General features: G+C 37.0%; 1 protein-coding gene across 2 annotated transcripts in view; it reads right to left on the bottom strand.

Annotated features, from left to right (window-relative positions):
- Nucleotides 1–22,609, bottom strand: part of Malrd1 (MAM and LDL receptor class A domain containing 1) — a 584,432-nt gene that overhangs the window by 153,314 nt on the left and 408,509 nt on the right. For both annotated transcript variants that reach the window (XM_037205982.1, XM_037205981.1), the window contains one exon: nucleotides 13,233–13,394. In XM_037205982.1, coding sequence (XP_037061877.1) covers nucleotides 13,233–13,394 — 162 coding nt within the window. The remainder of the gene's footprint in view (nucleotides 1–13,232; nucleotides 13,395–22,609) is intronic.

Raw genomic sequence — 22,609 nt, 5'->3', positions numbered from 1 at the left:
TTTCAATTTTGTGGAATAATTTGAAGAGTACTAGGTTTAACTTTTCTTTGAAAGCCTAGTAGAATTCTGTACCAAAACCATCTGGCCTTAGGCTTTTATTGGTTGGGAGACTTTTAATAGCTGTTTCTATTTTACTAGGGTTTATAGGTTTGTTCACATTGTTTATCTGATCTTTATTAACTTGGTAGGTGGCATATATTGATAAAATTATCCATCTCTTTTAGATTTTCCAATTTGATGGAGTATGGGGTTATTAAAGGAAATCCTTATGATTTTCTGGATTTCCTTGGTGTTTGTTGTTATGCCCCCCTGTCTGTCTCTAATTTTGTTAATTTAGATCTTCTCTCTGGACCTTTTAGTTAATTTGGCTAAGAGTTTCTCAGATTTATTGATTTTCTTAAAGAACCAAGTCTTTATTTCATTGATTCTTTGTATTAATTTTGTTTGTTTCTATTTTATTTATTATAGCCATGAGTGTGTGTGTGTGTGTGTGTGTGTGTGTGTGTGTGTGTGTGTGTGTTTCATCTATTGCTTTGGGGAATGATTTCTTCTCTTTTGTTCTATAGATTTCAAGTGTACTGTTAAATTACTTACATGGAAGCTCTCCAATTTTTTTCATATAGCTACTTAGTGCTAAGAACTCACATATTAAAAATGCCTTCATCGTGTCTGGGAAATTTTGATATGTTGGGCTTTTATTTTTATTCATTCTAGGAAGTTTTAATTTCTTTTCTAATTTCTGTCTTGACCCATTTTTCTTTCAGTTATGAGTTATTAAGTTTCTATAAGTTGGTAAGCTTTCTGTTGATTCTGTTGTTGTTGATATTCAGTTTTAATCTGTTGTGGTTAGATAGGATTCAGTGTGTTGTTTCAGTTTTTTCTGTTGAGACTTCCTTTGTTGTCAAGTTTGGAGAAAGTTGTATGAGGTATTGTGAAGAAGGTATATTCTTTTGTATTTGGTTGAAATGTTCTATATACATCTGTTAGGCCCATCTGCTTTATGACTTCAGTTAGCTCCAGAATTTCTCTATTTCCTGTCCAGATGACCTGTCTATTGGTGAAAATTGTGTATTGAAGTCTCCTATCACTGTGTGAGTGTTGACATATGGTTTAAGCTGTAGTAGCATTTATTTTATAACTTTGGTGCCCTAGCGATTGATATATAGATGTTAAGAATTGCAATATCTTCTTAGTCAATTTTCTTTTGATGATTATGTACTGACCTTCTCTATCTCTCCTGATTAGGTTTTGTTTGAAAGTTATTTTGTCTGATAGTAAAATCACTACATGAGCCTGCCTCTTAGGTTCATTTGTCTCAGATATCTCTTTCCATCCTTTTACCCTGAGGTGCTGTCATCCTTGAAGTAAAGGTGTGATTCTTGAATGTAGCAGAAAGTGGATACACTTTTCACATTATTTGCTTTTATTCTGTGTCTTTTTATTTGGGATCAATGATTTGAGATCATTGATGTTAAGAGTTATCTATGCGAAATGTGTGTTGATTCTTGTTATTTTGTTGTGGTGGTGTGGTTTTTTTGTTGTTGCTGTTTTGTTCTTCCTCATCTTTTGATTTGCTGTCTGTTATTATTTATTCTCTATCTTCTTTGGACCTGGTTAGCTCCTTCAGGTTGAAGTTTTCCTTCTAGTGCCTTCTGTAGGGTGAGATTTGTAGATAGATAATGCTTAAATTTGGTTTTATCATGGAATGTATTTCTTTCTCCATCCATTGTCATTGAAAGTTTTAGTGAGTATAGTAGTCTGGGCTGGTATCTGTGTTCTCTTTGAGTTTATACAACATCTATCCAGGCCTTTCTGGCTTTTAGAGTCTCCATTGAAAAGTCAGATGTTATTATTTTATTTTACAATACTATTCAGTTTCATTTCATAGAACCTTTCTCCTAAGATCTGCAGTTAAATTGTGTCTTTTTTCCCCCATTGGTTGATGGTATTTTTCTTTTTTTCTTTTTCTTTTTATTTTACAATACTATTCAGTCCTACATAATAGCCACAGATTCCCGTGTTCTCTCCCTTCCTGCTCCCCTCCCCTTCCCCCCAGGCCACCCCCCATTCCCACCTCCTCCAGATCAAGGTCTCCCCCGAGGACTGGGATCGACCTGATAGACTCAGTCCAGGCAGGTCCAGTCCCCTCCTCCCAGATTGAGCCAAGTGTCCCTGCATAAGTCCCAGGTTTCAAACAGCTAACTCATGCAACGAGCCCAGGACCTGGTACCACTGCCTAGATGCCTCCCAAACAGATCAAGCCAATCGACTGTCTCACCTATTCAGAGGCCCTGATCCAGTTGGGGGCCCCTCAGCCTTTGGTTCATAGTTTATGTGTTTCCATGCGTTTGGCTATTTGTTCCTGTGCTTTATCCAACCTTGGTTTCATCAATTCTCGCTCATATAAACCCTCCTCTTTCTCACTAATTAGACTCCCAGTGCTCCACCCGGGGCCTAGCCGTGGATGTCTGCATCCAGATTCCTCAGTCCTTGGATGGGGTTTCTGGAACAACTATTAGGGTGTTTGGCCATCCCATCACCAGAGTAGGTCAGTCCTGGCTGTCTCTCGACCATTGCCAGCAGTCTTTTGTGGGGGTATCTTTGTGGATTTCTGTTAGCCTCTTTAGCACTTTGTTTCTTCCTTTTCTCATGTGGTCTTCATTTACCATGGTCTCCTATTCCTTGTTCTCCCTCTCTTTTCTTGATCCAGCTAGGATCTCCCGCTCTCTTTCCCTCGACCCTTGCCCTTCATTGCTCCCACTCATGTCCAGGCTGTTCATGTAGATCTCATCCATTTCTCCGTCATTCGGTGATCTCCGTATCTTTTTGGGGGTCCTGTTTTCCAGGTAACCTCACTGGTAATGTGAGGAGCAGTCCAGTCATCCTTGTTCCACATCTAGTATCCTCATATGAGTGAGTACATAACATATTTGTCTTTCTGAGTCTGGGTTACCTCACTCAGGATGATTTTTTCTAGATCCATCCATTTGCCTGCAAACCTCATGATGGCATTGTTTTTCTCTGCTGAGTAGTATTCCATTGTGTATATGTGCCACAATTTATTTATCCATTCTTCAGTTGAAGGGCATCTATGTTGTTTCCAGGTTTTGGCTATTACAAACAATGCTGATATGAACATAGCTGAGCAAGTGCTCTTGTGGTATGATTGAGCATTTCTTGGGTATATGCCCAAGACAGGTATAGCTGGATCTTGGGGGAGATTGATTCCGAATTTTCTAAGTAAACGCCATATTGATTTCCAAAGTGGTTGTACAAGCTTGCATTCCCACCAGCAGTGGAGGAGAGTTCCCCTAGTTCCACATCCTCTCCAGCATAAAGTGTCATCAGTGTTTTTGATCTCAGCCATTCTGACAGGTGTAAGGTGGTTGAATTGAAAACCCTGACATTAACCCACACACCTATGAACATATAATTTTTGACAAAGAAGCCAAAAGTGTACAATGGAAAAAAGAAAGCATCTTCAACAAATGATGCTGGCATAACTGGATATCAACGTGTAGAAGGCTGCAAATAGATCCATATCTGTCACCATGCACAAAACTTAAGTCCAAGTGGATCAAGGACCTCAACATAAATCCAGCTACTCTGAACCTGCTAGAAGAGAAAGTAGGAAGTAGTCTTGAACTCATTGGCATAGGAGATCACTTCCTAAACATAGCACCAGTAGCACAGACACTGAGAGAAACAATCAATCAATGGGACCTCTTGAAACTGAGAAGCTTTTGTAGAGCAAAGGATACGGTCAACAAGGCAAAGCGACAGCCTACAGAATGAGAAAAGATCTTCCCCATCCCCACATGTGACAGAGGACTGATATCCAGAATATATAAGGAACTGAAGAAATTAGACATCAAAATGACCAACAGTCCAATTGAGAAATGGGCTTTAGAACTAAACAGAGAATTCTCAACAGAGGAAACTCAAATGGCTGAAAGACATTTAAGGAACTGCTCAACATCCCTAATCATCAGGGAAATGCAAATCAGATGCTATTTTAATAGGTCTAACTTTATATGTTGTAGGGTCTTTTTCCCTTGCAGTTTTAATATTCTTTCTTTGTTCTGTATGTTTAGTGTTTTGATTATTATGTGATTTGGGAAAACTTATTTTTTTGTCCAGTCAGTTTGGTGTCTGCTATGGTTCTTGTACCTTGGTGGGCATCTCCATCTTTAAGTTGGTAAAAATTTCTTCTATGATTTTGTTGAAAACATTTTCTGTGCCTTTTACTTGGGTTCTTCTCTGTATATTCCTATTATCCATAGATTTTACTCTTTTTTATTTTATACAATATAATACTTAGATGACTTGATGTGCAAGTACATACACAGTGAAATGCTTACTATACTCAATGAAATTAATGTATAACTTATATCGTTATCTTTAATGTTTGTTTCATAAAGATAACTATAGCCTTTGATCCTTGTAAAATGTACACTGAATAGAACAATATTAAATTGCACTTGTCATTTGCTCATAAGATGTTTCCATCTATTTATCATATGTAATTGTGTGCACTTTGGAATTCCATGTCCTGTCCCCCATTCTACTACTGTGGATACCTCTTCTATGGTGCGTTTCTAAGTATTTGTTTTGCTTATTTTTGTCTTTTTAGATCCTACATATCAGTGATACTATGCAATAAGTTACTTCCTATGTCTGCTTAATATCCTATATGTTAGTCAATATTTTTACAAATGAGACCTTTTTTAAAATGATGCTAAATTATATTCCATTTATACCCCACATCTACATATGTATTTCCTTTTTCCCCCAAATAACACTTACTAACTTTTAAAACACTAGTTTTTAAAATATCAGTACCTGGTAAGGTTTTCTGTGTTCCAGAACATATATATTGGGATAGTTATACATTCTATAAATTTATTGTATATGAATAATATATACTATCTGTCTCAATCTTGGGTCTAAAAGGTAGTCTTGTTAGCAAACTAAAATGTACTAACTTATTAGTCATGACAAAGTTATCTTTATTTCCCTTTGACAGCATGTTGTGTTGCTCATGCGTGACATCAAGCATACACTTTTCTCTAGTCCAGAATGTAATTATGTCAAGCTCATTCATTCCTAGGCAGGTGTTCAATTTTCTGTACAACATTTTTTTTATCATTAACCTAATAGAAGAGTCAACTTTCATGTGTAATTAGCTAGATTGAAACAGTGTTTACTGGTAGACATATGTAGGAAGAGGCCATGACCCAGTTCTTCTAGGCATTCTAAGTGTTGTTTCTCAGTGAATTCCTTGAAACTTTCTTGGTATTTCTATGAATCTGCTAGGGCTGTCACAGTTAAATATCATTTACTGAGTGGCTCTAACATCAGAAATGTATGTTCTCACAATACCTAAGACAAGAAGATGAAAATCAAAGCGTAATATGCAGTTTCTACTGGATTCTTTCATTGGATTAGAGATGGCTACCTCTATCTCTGCCCTCACATGACTTATTCTGTAAGAGCTCATTTCTATTGTCTTTCCTCACAAGGACCCCAATCATATTGAAATAGGGTCCCATTTTTTTTTTCAGTTAATTTAACTTGAATTACCGTTTCCAAGTCTCTCTTTCTAAATAGAGTCAGGATAGGAACTAGAGACTTAAAGACACACAAGCAAACACTTGGGGGAGTAACACAATCCAGTCTTTAATAGCAATTTCAAATTTGATTTTAAGATATCTATGCTTCTTTGAAAGCTTCCCAGAGCTTAGATTTCTACTGTGTCTGCTTCATCCAATTGGACCACTCTATCACCATCTCCTAACTCTTTCTTTCTTTCTTTCTTTCTTTCTTTCTTTCTTTCTTTCTTTCTTTCTTTCTTTCTTTCTTTCTTTCTTTCTTTTTCTCTTCCTTTTATATCACCTCCTTCTATTCCCCTTCCTAAGTTTTTCCTCTTCCTCCTCCTCTTCATGAACCCTTAAAATTGTTTCAATATTTCTGAGTCTAAGATAGATAGAAATTTCTAAAACTGTGTAATAACATAGGCATCTGTTTTGTGTACATACATGTGTAGATATGTATGCATGTGTATAAAGCAGGATAAACCGAATCAGAATGATATACTACATGTATGAAGAACTAGCTTTTCTACATCAAATTACATGCTATCTGCCAACATTCTTAAGTAAATGAGTATTGAAGTCTCTCTGTTCCTTTCCAGAGAATAAAGATGAAAGCCCACAACTAATTAAAGCACAGTGACCTTGAATAACAAGTTTAAGGGAAGCCAGGTATAGAAGCATAAAAACAAGAAATAGCATGGTGATACCCTGGAGAGGGCTTGGATTAAGCTTTATGATCTGGTTTTACTGTTCAGTCTTTGTTAATTCATGATACATATTTATACAAATAATTTATTATACATGTTCCTTCACCTCTGGGAGTAGGAAGAAAAGCATTTATCCTTCTAACAGAAAATAGTTATCATGTACATAAACTGCATGATCCTCTAAAATATGAAATTAAATAATGTCTATTTATATTTTAAATTGTTGCTATAAAGCCAGGCATGATGTTGTATGACTCTTATCCCAGTACTTTGGAGGTTATTATCATCCTTAGCTATATAGTGAGTTTTAAGCTTATCTTGGATACATGGGACTCCTTCTCAACAAATATGTTGAGGTCTAGGTGACAACATGTCAGTCCTAAGATTAGCAGGTGATAGTCATAATAATGGGTGTTGAAAATAGAGCTGAATAACAATAAACATTCTCTGCACCTGAAGACCATTCACGGTATTTATTAGAACTATGGATTTCTTGTTTTATAAATTAACCAAAGGACAGTGCTGCAACAAGACAAAAGAGGATAAATCCAGTAACGTACGGCCTATACATACAGTTATCAAGAATGATAAAATGCTAGAAAGAATGTATAAACTACAGAAGATGTGATTTTTCTGTCACTAGAGTTTACAGTCCAGTTGTGGAGATGATTAATGATATCATTAAAATGAAAATGAAACTATGAAGAAAAGGAATGGAAAGAAAGTAGTGCTGTGTGTTATTCCTACATTAATTCCAGTCATGCAAATTCAACTGAATATATATTGAGACTAAACACTAATCTTCTGTAGATGAGAGGGTAGACTTAAGCTCATAGATCCTCTTTACAATTAAGAAATGTCTCTAAAATGGTTTATGAGTAAGCCTGTGATGAATATTGGAACTGTCTTCCTTATGATTCTAATCCAGTAGGTGAAAAGGTCTGTAAATATAACTTTAATTAACAGCAACACTGAAATGCTTTAAAAAGGCTATAGGCCTTTTGAAATGTGTTGTCTTTTAAAAAATTGTATCTGCCAAAGGGTCAAAATTAATTAAGGTTCTTAATAGTTATTTGCCAGCCCATTGTCTCTGAGATGCCTAAACAAATTTACTGAGCTGTATTCTTGTATCAAGATGATATAATCAGGGTACTTTGAGAAGAGCACTCTGAAAAATACACTATCTCAAGTATTGATTAGCACAGAGGATAATCAAGTACCCTGTCAGAAAGATTACATTTCTTCATCTGTGGATAACATAGTTACAGACAAAATTGCACAAACAGCCGGATTGAACATTTTCCCATGTACTCAAATGAACTTACACAAACTGTGGAAGTTCAATAAAGGAAAAAATTACTCCCATTAATAGCCCTTACTTATTTCATTAAAAGGGATCATTGATCACTCATCTGGGACTTCTTGAACTCTGGTGTGGCCTTTCTCATATCTATTGACCAGCCCTCCTTTCATAGTTAATCTTACCATAGTTTAGAACTATCCATAATAATAGATCACTGGAAATGCACAGCAGCATTTCAGTACCTTCGCAAGATAAGGAAAGATATCTGAAGTTGAGTCTAAAGAACTCAGAAATTTCTATGTCCAGGTTATTGTCTGGGTTACAGCACAACAAATGAACATCAGCTTATTTTTCACATCAACTCACGGAAAAGTAACGTGTATCCAAACTCAGAAATTATCATCTGGTTCAGGATACTGCCATCTGAACTATATTGGTAAAATACTTCCCAACATATAAACAGATGTGTACCATATCTTTAAATAAACAAATATAATAAAATCATATTAACATAATAAAACAGTTTTGGACTTTGTTTTTTTTTTTTTTTTTTTTTGAGACAAGGTCTCACTATGTAGTCCAGGCTATTGTGGAACTCTGTATGTAGATCAAGTAGGCCTGGACTCAGAGAGATCCATCAGCCTCTGCACCACAATAGCTGAAATCATTAGTATGTACCACCACAACCAACATAAAATAGTTTGAGAGCCCAATACATTAAGAACATGAAAGTAGCTATAAATGGCTCATACTGTTCGTTAGTTACTTTTCATATTCCTGTAACAAGAATACCTGGTAAAAACAACTTAAGAAATAGTCCACTCTAGCTCAAGGTTTAAGAAAGAACATAATCAATCATGGTGGAGAAACCATGGTGGTTTGTCACATTACATTAGGAAGCAGAGAGATGGATGGTAGTGTTCAGCTCACAATTTTCAGTCTGGTACCCACACCCATTGGATGGTATCACTCAAATTCAGAGTGAGTTATTCTTACTCAGATAACATTTCTGGAAACACTTTGAAATGTTTGCATGATGGTTATGAATCCAATAGTTTGACAATGAAGATTAAACAAGCACACCTTGGGAAGCAGAGCAGAAGAATTACCAAGACTTTGAAACCAACTGGAGCTACATAGTAAGTTCTATGCTTGTCTGGAGCACAGTGTGCAAGAAAGAAACCATGATAAAACAATAGGAAAATGATAGTATATAAAACCACATGCTTAGCAAAGTTTGTATTAGGATTTATCAATGTACTAGAATTAGAGGAAAAACTGTCATTTATCCTGCTTAGTGATGCTAACAAAATTCAAGTAGTATATTTCTTATTGATATAATATTTATAAAATGAAAAATTGAGGAAATGAAATATTCAAAGTTAGAAACACAAGCTTAGCTATTTGGTTCACTGACTCTCCTCCTTACAGCCTTGTTTCAAACAGGATTTTCTTGGTGGTCTATTTTCAACCGTCAGTGTGTCCTGTGATCCTACCTTGGTATCCAGGCACACACCTGGTGATATACTGTGTATCCCAATAAAGCTTATTTGTCCAACAAGCTAGAAGAAGCCTTTTTTTCTAGAACTAGTTAGTACTCTACACATCATCCACCGTCCTTCCTAATCCTACTAGCTATGACTTTTTCCCTTATCTCATCCAACTTGTAACAAAGTCATATGTTTTATTAACCATGTCCATCTATTGCCTTTTCCCTCTTTCTAGAATGTAAGCTCCATTATGGCAGGGTTCTCTTATTTAATCACTGACATATCAACAGGAGCTGGAGATGTTCCTGATATTTAATACTTGAAAATATGAATATACAAAAGGACATAAATGATATGGGATAGGTAGTCACTTACTTTTCATTTTGTCTATAAACAGTACTAAAGCATATAACATTATACATATGTCCTTAAGTGCTCTTTTTATATAACACTTCAGCCAGAATGCTTTCTAAATTGATTTTAAAATATTGATTGGAAATTAGTAAGCAGGTTCTGCTTCTCAATTTCACATAGTTGACTGTTTCCTTGTAAGGTTTTATTATTTTCTTCTTGTACTTAAACATTTGTTCTACCTGGAATGTAAGTCTACATATGATATAGTACATGGTTGAAATTAATTTCCATTTGAATAGATGACCAGATATGCCACTGTATTAAAGAACACACTCCTCTATTGAATTAAACTATCCACCCTTGTTGATATATTAAATATATTAAATCCCAACTGATCTTAGGTTCTTGATTCTCTACCCTGTTTAACCTATGATCTAGTGTACACTGATTTCTTATTTTTATAATGGAAATGAATCTTAGGGTGAAAAAAGGATGGAATAGAACTTAGTCAAAAGGTAAAAATATTTGAAGTAGAGATTAATTTAAAAAACAAAACAGACAAAATACATGATTAGTAAAGCATATGGCTTGGAACACATTGATGGAGACAAGGAAAGAAGTTGTACTATAAGTAACTTCATGAACATTCAATCTGCTTAGAATCTATACAAATAAAACAATGTATTCTTTTTTCTGATCATATACTGGCTAATCCAATTTACATATTTCCTTTGAAATGTTATTTTTATTACCATATTATCCTATGCTTTGCTACTGTTCTTATGCCCCAATTATTTGAGGGGACTACTGCATTAGACTTCTCCAGTAAAACAGAACCCCAAATCCTGCATATGTATAAAACATGCAAACTTAAATATATAAGAAGTGGCAGAGAGACAGAGAGACAAAAGAGACAGAGATGAGACAGAGGTTTTTTAAGGAATTGGCTTGAGAAATCAGGAGAGTGTTGAATCTGTAGTTCTCAGAAGGGGCTCCCAGCCTGGAGTCCCAGAAAAGCTTATGGCATAGATGAAGTCCAAAGCCAGTCCAGTGAGGATTCCTTAACTTACTGACGGAGCGGTCATTTTTGTTCTACTCAGCCTGCCAACCCACGTGAGACTACATTATAGTGGGCAATCTCATTCCTTCAGATTCAGCAATTTAATGTCAACCTATCTCATGCTGACAAATGAAATGAACCACATTAAATATTTCAGGCTACTTCTTAACCTTAAAAAATACATTTTATAGGAGAAAAATGTATATATACTTAAAACAAAAGTTAAGGGAATGGAGGTCATGACTTTGAGAGAGAGCAAGAAATGTGAGTTATATGGGAGGGGTTGGAGGAAGAAATAAGGGGGAAAGGTTGTATTCTTAAATTATAAATTGTAACAAAAGATTCTAAGTATTTTTTCAACAAGGGTCAGTGGTTTTTACTATTTAACAAGTCATCCCGTGCTATCTTTAGAACCAAAATGTCTGGTGAAGTGTGTGGTACAGTCACTGTGGGTTGATTGTAATTTGACCTTTCTATTATAATTTTTCTTTTTTTTTTGTATTTATTTGTTTTCTGTTTTCACATTGCAACCACAGTTCCCCCTCCCTCCTCTCTGTCCAGTTCCTTCCCCACCTCCTGTCTTTGTGTAGTTTTATCACCTCACACCCTCTAATTTCATTGAGAAATGTGATTCTGTCAGGAGTTAATTACATGTACCTACACTGAAAAACAGATAAAGAAAATGTGGTACATTTACACAATGGGGTATTCCTCAACTATTAAAAATGACATCGTGAAATTTGCAGGAAAATGGATGGAACTAGAAAAATTCATTCTGAGCAAGGCAATCCAGACTCATAAAGACAAACGTGGTATGGACTCACTTATAAGTAGATATTAGCTGTTAAGTAAAGGATAATCACACTACAGTCCACAGACCCAGAAAGGCTAAGTGACAAGGAGGACTCAAGAGGGGACAGACTAAACTGCCTGGGAAAGGGAAATAGAATAGATTTTGTAGGATGGGTAGAGATGGGTACAGAAGGGATCTAGTGGGGGAGGGAGGGACAGAAGGAGAGATGATGGAATTGGGGGAGGGGCATTTGAGGGGCGATATGGAAAACTAGTGCAGTGGATCCTTCCTGGAACATATGCGGGTGACCCTAGCGAAGACTCCTAGTAATGGGGGATACAGAGCTAGAACTGGCCGTCTTCTCTAACAAGGCAAAGCTGACAGGAGGGGTACTGGGAGACCAACCCAGCCACATAAACTTCAACCTATGACCTGTCCTGTTTGCAAGATTCGCTGGGACAATAGTGGCGCAGAGCTTGTGGAAGTGACTAACACTTCATGTCCAACACTGCCTAGCTAGGAACTGGAAGCCGAATGGCCCATAGATCTACAGTAGAACAAATTAGGACTGCTCAACACCCCCCACACAAAAAAAAAAAAAAAAAAAGAAAGAAAAGAAAAGAGAAAAAGAAAAAAGAAAAGAAAATCAGTGAGATCATTCCTAGCAATATTCACATATTGGCACCTAGCCCTGTTGTCATCAGAGAGGCTTCATCCAACAACTGATGGAAACAGATGCAGTATGGTGATATTTTATTTTTATTTGTACTGAAATGTGATTTTATTTATATGTTAATAAATAAAGTTGCCTGGGGGCCAGAGCTAACAGCAAGCCATCACAGAAACTGGGTGGTGGTGGTACACGCCTTTAATCCCAGCTCTTGGGATCTCTGTGTGTTCAAGGATACAACCAGCATTGGAAACACAAGCCAATACCAACCATAGAAGACCTGGATGTCTGTACAGACAAGCAGTGATGAGGCTGTCATGTGGTTGGGTTTACAACCAATGAGAAGGCAGAACAGAAACACTATAAAAAGACAGACACACAGGAAGTAGGTCTCTTTCGGAGAGGTAAGACAACAGTGACAGTGAAGGGTAAGGTATTTAGCTCTTAGCTATTGCTCTGACCTCTTGGCTTTCATCTCTGTATTGGCTCTGTGTTTCTTATTTAATAAGACAGTTACTTCTACAATGAAGAGACCCACAGCTAAATATTAGATGGAGCCAAAACCTTGGGGAACCCACAGAAGAGGGGAAGAAGGACTGTAGTAACCAGGGAGTGGAGAACACCCGGAGAACATGGCCCATGGATCAACTAAACAGTGCTCCTAGAGGCTCACAGAGAGTGAAGCTACAACCACAGAGCCCATGTGGGTCTTTGTTAAGCCCTCTGCATATACGTTGTGATTGTTTAGCTTGAGGTTTTTGTGGGACTCCTAATAGAGGGAGTGGGAGTGTCTCTGACTTCATTGCCTTTGGGATCCTCTTCTTCCTACCATGTTGCCTTGCCCAGCTTTGATATGAGGGTTTGTGCTTAGTCTTATTGTAACTTGTGATGCCAGGTTTGGTTGCTATCTCTGGGAGGCCTGCTCTTTTTTGAAGGGAAGCAGAGGAGTAGTGGACCTGATGGGAAGGGGAGGAACTGGGAGGAGTGGAGGGAGGGGACTCTGCAGTCAGGATATATTGTGAGAGAAAAGAAGAAATAAAAAAGAAGAGAAAACAATGTTTAAAAAGGTGCCTTTCTTTCATATTTTATTTCTAAATTAAGAAATAGAGTCATGGGCTTCCTTGTAATGGTGACAGCTGAGTCTGTTTAAGACTTCAGTAATTAAAACAGGAGGGACAGCTCTTTCACTTAGCTTTCCAAGTTCTACACTATAGGAACATCCACACCCTTTGCTAGGCTTCCCTATGGCTGCAGGACTTACCCGGTGTGTGATCAGAATCTTGGTTCAAGGCTTCAGTGGGAATTGTGCTGCCGATGGCCCAATCCAGGTCATCTTCAGGATCTTGAGTGAGACCACAACCTGCAGTCCAGTCTCCTGATGCTGTTTCAAAATTGCAGCTTCCTGCTGTGCTTATGTAATATCCTAGAGAAACAAGATATTCATATGAGCTTCACAAAATGTCTACAACATCCCATGCCCCACTATATTTTTTGATGTTTCAAATCATTTTATAATTGTTTTACTTTTAAGTTTGAAATATTTTGTTATGCATGGTGTGCGTGTGTGTGTGTGTGTGTGTGTGTGTGTGTGTGTGTGTGTGTGTGCCTGTGTGTGAAAGAGATACATATGAGTGTGTGTTTGCATGGAATGTGCTCATGCCATGAAGTGTGTGGATGTCAGAGGACAAACTCATGTGTCAGTGCTTGTCCACCTGTTGTCTGAGACATCATCTCTTTCTATTTGCCATTTCCTATGCCAGGTTAGTGGGCTGGGAGCCTTGAGGGTAATGTCTGATATATATTCTGTAATGTTCTCTCAAGAGATCTAGATGCCTTGTCTGCGTGGTGTCATTACATGTAGGATAATTATTACTTAATTATGCGAATTAACTAATAATGTTTAGAGATGACATATAAAACCGGGTCTATGCTCAAAAAATGTGTATAACATTATGATGATTTGGAACATTTTAGATGAATAAACAAACGCAATCCATTGTCTAGATGCTCAGAGTATTGAGATTTGTTCTGGTGTTTGACCAGGATAGGCCATTAGCAAGGCAAAGTTGCTTATGACAGGAAAGGTGCTTTTTAGCAAAGCAGTAGACCATGCTGTCCACAAACCATCTGGGTCATCAGAACACATATCTAGGCTAGCCACAGAACCATGAAAGCAGTTATCCTCTAAAACTATTGGTTGATAATTCATTCAAAATTAAATTAAGTTTTTTCACAATGAGAAAAATTAGTAGGTAAGAAAGTCAACTAGTCACTTGTGAAGTGCTCTAAAAAAATGTTCCTGGAGCCAGACTTTCATCTGGTCTTAATTATGGCACAGGAGTTAGTAATTTTTGAGCACACTGTAAAATCTGGATGTTACACAGACAGAATGAATTCTTCTTATGTTACTTAATTAATATGCATCAACTGAGATAGCCATTAGCATTTCTTTTCTTTTAAAAGGATAGTTTCTGTTATCCCTTACATTTCTTCTTGCCCATATCCTTTTCTTAATAAAACACAAATCTTAGCTCATTTAAGGTTAATCAGCAAAAAGCTCCATGCTAAATGGATACCAAAGACAGAACACACAGAACTCATGTTCTCTTTCACCCTATTGAGTTCCTAAGAGAATTTCCATAAACAATTGTTTTAATTCTTTAAGAATTGTTTCATTTTATCCCTAAAAAACAAGAATTTAAATCATTCTTTTCTTCTTTTAATACATTATTTAACTCATTTTAATGACGACATAATCTCTTTATTTTATGTGCTTAGTCATGGACTTTGTTTCTTATGCATGTCATGCTAGCATTCCATAATACAGAATAGGATTCTATTATGCAAAGATGTAAACTCACCAATACCAGCATTTAGTCGACCTATTATCAAACATTAAAAACCTTCTTGTGTACACTCAGGACTGCTGTTATACTTTCACACATAGTTTCTGTGCTATCTGTATTTCCTATTTCCATGTACCTCACTCTCTGACCTGTTAACCTAATGCTCTTACAGCTCATTTAAGGTCATCCATGTTTTCTCGTCTTCCAGTGGCACATTCCATGCCCATTTCTCTATCATAACTTCCACCAGTCTTCCATCTTCATTTTTAAATGCATGTTCTTATGTAGGTTTTTAACTCAGTATACACTCACTTGTCCTACACTTTTAAATAGGTTTCCTGCAAATATTCACACATGATGAAAAACAGACTAACATATTCAAACGCTTCTGGAATATTCCACTTGGAATATGCAACCATCACTTCCAAACCATTTCAGTGTTCTCGCCAAGGAGGTCCTTGTGAGATTTCCATTTAACATGAATCTTGCCTCTTTTTGTAAAGGTTCAAATCTGTAGAGTCACTATTGGTTCTATACCTGTATTTATAATACCCAAGATGTTACCACATTAATCATCCTTAACACTGTTCTTGTGTTATTTTATCTTGGTTAAAATTGTCCATTTTTTTACACAGTGTGAAACTACTCTTACAAAACCTAGTTTTGAATGCGATAACCTTTACTTGGATGAATCTGTCTCATCTTTACAATTGTCTCAACTCTGGCCATGTGTTTGAATATCAGCTCTCTAAAATAAACTGACTTTATAAAACATTTATGCTTAGACCTATAAGTATATTTTTAAAAATACTTCGCCAGCAGTTGGTTACTCTTTTCTTAACCATTCTTTCTATGGCTTTCTTAATATAAAACTTTTCCTTTATTTTTATTGTGTGTGTGGGTGTTTGCCTGCATGAATATCAGTGTATTGCATGTGTGCAGTAAGACGGAACATTTTAATCTAAGTAATCACCTTTCTTCACTAAAGGATTTGTGTCAAGCTGAAACAGGATCCTCCCCAGGTGGCTCATGATTTAACCAGTTAAATGTGATGTGAACCTTTTTTTTCTTTTCTTTGCTAGTTCAGGAATAGTTTGAAATGAAAATATGGACAAGAGCATCTTCAAAAAATGGTAAAACTGGATGGCTGCATGTACAAGAATTCATATTTATCACCCTGCACAAGCATCAACTCTAAATGGATCAAATATCTTAGCATAAAACCAGATATACTAAACATGATAGAAGAGAAGTGGGGAACAGCCTTGAACTCATTGTTAACAGGAGAAGCTTTCTGAACAGAATACTGTTAGAAGAGACACAAAGATCAACAATTAATAAACAGGACCTCATGAAACTGAAAAGCTTCTGTAAGGCAAAAGATACCAGCATTTGAACAAACAGCAGCCTATAGAATGGGGAAATAGTTTTACTAATGACACATTCAATATAGAGCTAATATCCAAAGTATATAAAGAACTCGAGAAACTAGATATCAAAAAACCAAATTGAAATATGGGGTACAAATCTAAACAGAGAATTCTCAACAGAAGAAATTCAAATGGCTGAGAAGCACTTAAATGTTCAACATCCATAGTCATCAGGGAAATGCAAACCAAAACTACTTTGAGATTCTATCTTACACTTGTCATAATGGGTAAAATCAACAAAACAGATGACAGTTCATGCTGTTAACAATGTGGAACAAGGGGAACACTCATTCACTGCTGGTGGTAGTGCAAACTTTTACAGTCCCAATGAGTATCAGTGTGGTGGGTGTTTAGGAAGATGGGAATCGATCTACCTCAAGATCCAGCTATACCACTCTTGGTCATATACCCAAAGGATGCTTTGTTCTACCCTAGAGACATATGCTCAACTATTTTCATTGCTGCTTTATTCATAATAGCCAGTAAATGAAAACAACCTACATGTCCCTCAACCCAAGAATGGATAAAGAAAATGTGCTACATTTATACAATGGCGTATTACTCAGGCATTTAAAAAATTACTTCAAGGAATTCACAGGTAAATTGTTGGAACTAGAAAAAAATCATCCTGAACGAGATATCCCAGACCCAATAGACAAATGTGGTTTGTATTTGCTTATATGTGGATATTAGCTGTTAAGTCAATGATAACCAAGTGGCACTGAGGTTAGACATAGAGTAAGCGAGTAGAGGGGACAGATAGTTCTTGTTAGGAAAGGGAAGTAGAATAGATAGTTATGAAATATGGAAGACCAGCTGGAACGGGAAGATACAATGGAAAGAGGAAGGGAAGGGATACAGGGAGAGACAGCTAAAATTAAGGGGCATTTGAGGGGTAGTATGGGAACCTAATATAGTAGAAACATCTTAAAATATATACACATATGAAAGCAATTTAAATGAAATTGCCAAATGGTCCCAATGGACCATTTCTTGTCACCAAATCAGTCTTCCAGTACAGAAACTGGATTGTATCTAATTGAGTTGGCCAAAGAGATCTCATGACAATCCCCAATAAACCCAAATTGTTGCCAAGATTATAGGTTACTCTCCACAAACTGATTGCAAGGTCCCATTGCTGATGACACATACACAATTCATTGAACATAGATAAGGCAAGCTTGCCTACATAGGCCCTTCACCCATTAGTTCTATCATCTTTGGTACAGGAAGGTATTCTGCATTCTACCAAAAAAAAATTTAGACACTAAGCCAGCCACAATTATTTGATTTACATTGGTGTCCTGCTGAAACGATATGCTAGGACAATGGTGGCACAAAGCTTGTGGGAGTAACCAACCAAATTTAACTGACTTAAGGCCTACTCCATGAGATGGAACCCATACCCAACCCTGCTTGGGTGACCAAGAAGCTGAGACTAGATAACTCAGAGACCTAGGGTAAAACCAAATACTACTGTTCTAAAAAACAAACAAGCAAACAAACAAATAAGCAAACACCAATCAAACAAAACACAAAAACTATAGCAATAAAATGACTCCTAATAACATTCTGCTATACTCATAAATCAGTGCCTTATTCAACCATCATCAGATATTCTTCCTACTGTAAAAGATGGGAACAAATACAGAGACACATAGCCAGATATTATGCCAAGAGTGAAAGACTTTGGAACACAAATACCATTCCTCGGGGCATAGGGAACTCAGCAGAAGAGGATAGAGAAAAATTGTAAAAGCCAGAAAGTATGGAATACACCAGGAAAATAAGGCCCTCTGAAACAATATGATTAAAACTAATCTGAACTCAGAGAGACTGAGATTGTATGCACAGGGCCTGCATGGGTCTGTACCAGGTCTGTTGCATGCATTTTATTGCTGTGGGATGTCCTATATGCTGTAAATATATGTTGCTATGATTGATTGATAAATAAAATGCTGATTGGCCAGTAGCCAGGTAGGAAGGATAGTGTAGGCGGGACAAGGAGAGAGAAGAATGCTGGGAAGTGGAAGGCTGAGTCAGAGAGACACTGCCAGCTGCTGCTGCCATGGGGAGCAGGATGTAAAGTACTGGTAAGCCACGAGCCACATGGAGAAGTATAGGTTTATAGAAATGGGTTAATTTAAGATATAAGAACAGCTAGCAAGAAGCCTGAGCTATTAGGCCATACAGTTTATAAATAATGTATCTCTGTGTGTTTGCTTGGGTCTGAGGGCCGCGGGAGCCAGGCAGGAACAGGATAACTTCAGTTTTATTTTATGGCTTCCATTATATGTGTGTGCTTTCACAGGACTCCTGAGTGTGTGAACAAGTGGGTCTGTTTCTTGTGCCTTCTATAGGACTCTTTTCCTTCTGTATGTATGTTTTGTCCAATTCTGTGTCTGTTTTGTCTAATTCTGACATGTTAGTTTTTGTTTTATGTTATTATAATTTATTTTATTTTATTACTAACCCTAGAAGCACGTTTATATTCAATTGAGAGACAGAAAAGGAGTGGGTATAATGGAAGGGGAGATGTGGAGAAAATGGAGGAGTAAAGGGAGGGGAAAAATCATAATCAGGGTAAATTATGTGTGAAAAGAAAATTTATTTGCAATAAAAGGGGAAAATCAATAAAACAAAACAAATAGGAAATACAGACAATGACAACTATTGTGAAAGAGATAGACAGCTAAGAACAGTTTCTTAAACCAGAAGAATGAAAAATTAGTTTCCTTTTCTTTTTATAAAAAAATAGAGTTCTATCTTTATATTTAAAAATAATTCCATATTTATACTTTATAGGTGCATTTTGTTTTTGTTTATTTTACTTGTATTATTTTACATACTGACATACTTCAGAGATCACTGTCCTAGGGAGATGATTTTCTTAGGCCTTTGTACTAGTTGCTCATGGAGAGATGCAGATGTTGAAGGCAGTGAGAAATCCCTTTGTGGGCTGTCTGATATTACACAGGAGTTTTCAATCTGCCATGTGGTGAGTCCAAAGTTACTTGCTTGGTGGCTTCTATTAAAACACTTCCTATGCTGTTCATGTTGAGATGAGTGTCAACATCCTTGCTGTACCAACTGATCCTATTGTGTCAGCTGGGATACACAGATCTCAACATATACATAACAACTACTTAAAAAAAAAATCGGTAATGAGGCCAGACCAGTTGTCCCTTAGTTTCTTTGGTGTTTTATCTGTGATAAAAACACAGCACTTGTCTGGTTACCTGTGCTGTGACCTCCACTTACTTGCTTTTGTGTCTTACAGTTTACAAGCTCAGGTTCTGTACCAGAGACTGAAGCTTGGGCGTGGAAATTTCTAAACTGGGAAGCAGACATTTTAGACTCAGTTGTAGCTTTAGCTGCATTAAAGGAGTTACTTATTTTTATGACAAAAGACACAAAGGCAGATATATTTTTAGGATCATAGGACCTTTGACATGGAAGCAGATAGTAGCTGAACACATGTTAAATTGAACTCAGGGCAGAGAGTTCAGAATAAGACTGGTAAGTTCCAAAGCGTATTGTTTGGAGGCATTCTTGCAAGGGAGGTAAGGACTGGAGGTTTTTCTCATGTGAACTTCTGGTGGCTCTGGGCCTATATCAAGGTCATTTGTTACATAGCCCAGGAATGGAAATGGAATCTGCAGGTATGAGGGGCTGTATTGGTCTGTACCCTTCCTACCAGGGAAGATTCATCTGGAAGTTTTAAATGTTAACCTTGGAAATCTTCATCTTTCTATCATTATTCTTGAAAAAAAATATTTTCATCTTCAGGATGTGGCAGCAATGTTCTAAAATGTTCCATCAGTGGCTAGTTCTGTAAGAAGCCAACTAAAAGATGGAATTCATACTATTTATAGATGATGATGGCATTATTAAGCTAGACTTACTATTAGAATTACAGCTACTAGCTCTTAGATTTAATGCAATATGAGACAGAAATTTAAAATTTGATGCATACTTCTCCAAGCACCAAAAACAAACTTACAGTAGTTTTAAACCATATCAATGGGCTATCTCAAATAATAAGCGTGGAAGTTTCCAGTTTTAGGCAACTTCAGGCTAGACTGATGTAACTTGAGTCTTCCCTTAGGGCTATCCTTTCTTCTTCTTCCTTCTCATTCACACTTACAAGAGAACCACATTCTTTCTGGTATCACACACACTCACCACGTAGAAAGAAGGAGGAGCTAAGGAGAGAGGTATGTTTTCCTGGTGTGGACATTTTCCTCATGAAGCAGATTCCTTTCCCAACTTGTTATGTTGGTTTCACTGACCTCTTCCAGCTATGTAGAATTTTTGGATGGGTTTTAGCTACTGCTGTCACAGTGGTACCACAAATAAAGTGAACACAGTACTTTGAGTGAAAAAGAAACCTTCTCAGTACTGCCAGGATGTTTGAGGAATTTCTGCTCCGAGCATCTTTCATGAATCATGTTTTCCCATTTTATATCACATCAAATTCATCCTTGAGCAAGGAATTTAAATCTCAGGTCTTTTGACCCAGAGCATACTAATTCTCAGGATGGGTTACATATGGGTCACTTGGTGGAAAGTATAGCTGTTATCCTGTATTTTAAAGGCTATTCATTATTTTGCATTGTTGCTTTAATTGTTTTATAACTTGAGTTATTGTAAACATTCCTAAGTGATGAGCTAGTATTTCTGAGCTTCAGTGTATCTGTGGTAATTAGTTCAGAAAAATTTTACTTTAAGATAGGAGATATGAAGGATTTTATATTTCCACATAATGGATATATATCATGTTTTTCAAAATAGCAGTTACTTTAGAAGATCTCTGTTCAGATGATCTTTGAATGAATTTAACACATTAATGATATTCTTTTAAGCAACAGCCGTATTCTCAGTGGTATATTATTTAGCCACATGGCAGTATGATCAGTGTAAATGCTTATTAACACAGAAATATGTCCATAGTAAATTATTTTTATAACTTATCTTCACATAGTCACCTGATTTAATCACATCACAATGCAAAGTACAGGAATATTTGTGTTACTTGAGGTGAATAGTACTTTTAATTCTTGTCAACTTACGTTGAGAAGTATTTTAAATAATCTGGATGAAGTGAGAAATAATACCATGGCTGAACAATTCTGTGTGTACCTGCTGTAAAGGAGGTGAGAATGTATCTGTCCATCACAACACTGCACATCCCTAGTTTAGATATTATTACAATGAATATGGGTAGTAAACTAAAAGAAACATTTTAAAATTAATTATTGATTCTTTTAAATTAATTGCCTCCCTTCTTACAAAATATGTATTTCTTCAACAGGAGGGACAGAAACAGAGTTTTATATCTGTTCACAACCTATAGTAAGACTGAGTCATGAAGAACATTTCTTCGTTGTAGTAAAAAAAGACCATGAGGTGCAAAATATGATTGAACACCAGCAACAATCCATAGAGACACATGTATAGAGTAAGGGACTATGCAGAACATAAAAGTCTCATTAGGAAAGGGAAGTAGACTAGATAGTTATGGATGGATGAATGGGTTTATAACTGGTGGATCAAGGGGGATGGGGATGAAAAGGAGCTCAAGGGGGGAATACAGGGAGAGATGACTAAAATTAAGGGGCATTCGAGGGGTAGTATAGAAACCTAATACAGTAGAGGCTTCCTAAAATATATGCATATATGAAGGGAATCTAATGAAACTGCAAAATAATGGAGGAGACAGAATCCCAAACTTGCAACCTCTTGTGACTAAACAAAGCTTTCAGTACCAGGATTGGGTTATAGCTAATTGAGTTGTTGGCCAAAGGGGTCCCATGGCAATCTATACTAAACCAGGCTGCTACCAAGACTATAGATTGCTCTCCATAAACTGACATAAAGGCCCCATTGCCATAGACGACACCTATACAGCTCATTGAACATGGAAGAATTGAGCTAGTGCCCACAGAGAGCCTTCACCACTACATGCTAGTATCTTTGGAACAGGAAGGTACACTGCACACTGCTAAACAAGAAGCATAAACACCAAGCCAGCCACAAACACTGTAAACGACAATGTTGTCCTGCCTGCAAGATATACTGGGACCAATGAGGCTCCCAATAACCTTGGTGTGAAGAGACCCACATCTCGAGCTCCTTCTCCATCAGGCCTCATGTCTCCAAGCCGCCTGCCTGGCAGTCGAGAGCGGGACTGGGAGAACGGGAGCGTCCTCCCCAGCGTCAGTGCTTGAGTACACAGGTCCCTGGCTGTACAAAGAACCCAGCGCCAAGTCTAACAAGTTCATCATCCACAATGCATTGTCACACTGCTGCCTGGCAGGCAAGGTGAACAAAGCTTGTGGGAGTAATCACCCAATATCTTA

The sequence above is a fragment of the Peromyscus leucopus genome, chromosome 5 (genome assembly GCF_004664715.2).
Source record: "Peromyscus leucopus breed LL Stock chromosome 5, UCI_PerLeu_2.1, whole genome shotgun sequence".
Taxonomy (NCBI): Eukaryota; Metazoa; Chordata; class Mammalia; order Rodentia; family Cricetidae; genus Peromyscus; species Peromyscus leucopus.
Note: the sequence above shows the minus strand (reverse complement) of the source record. Positions and strands in the feature narration are given on the sequence as shown.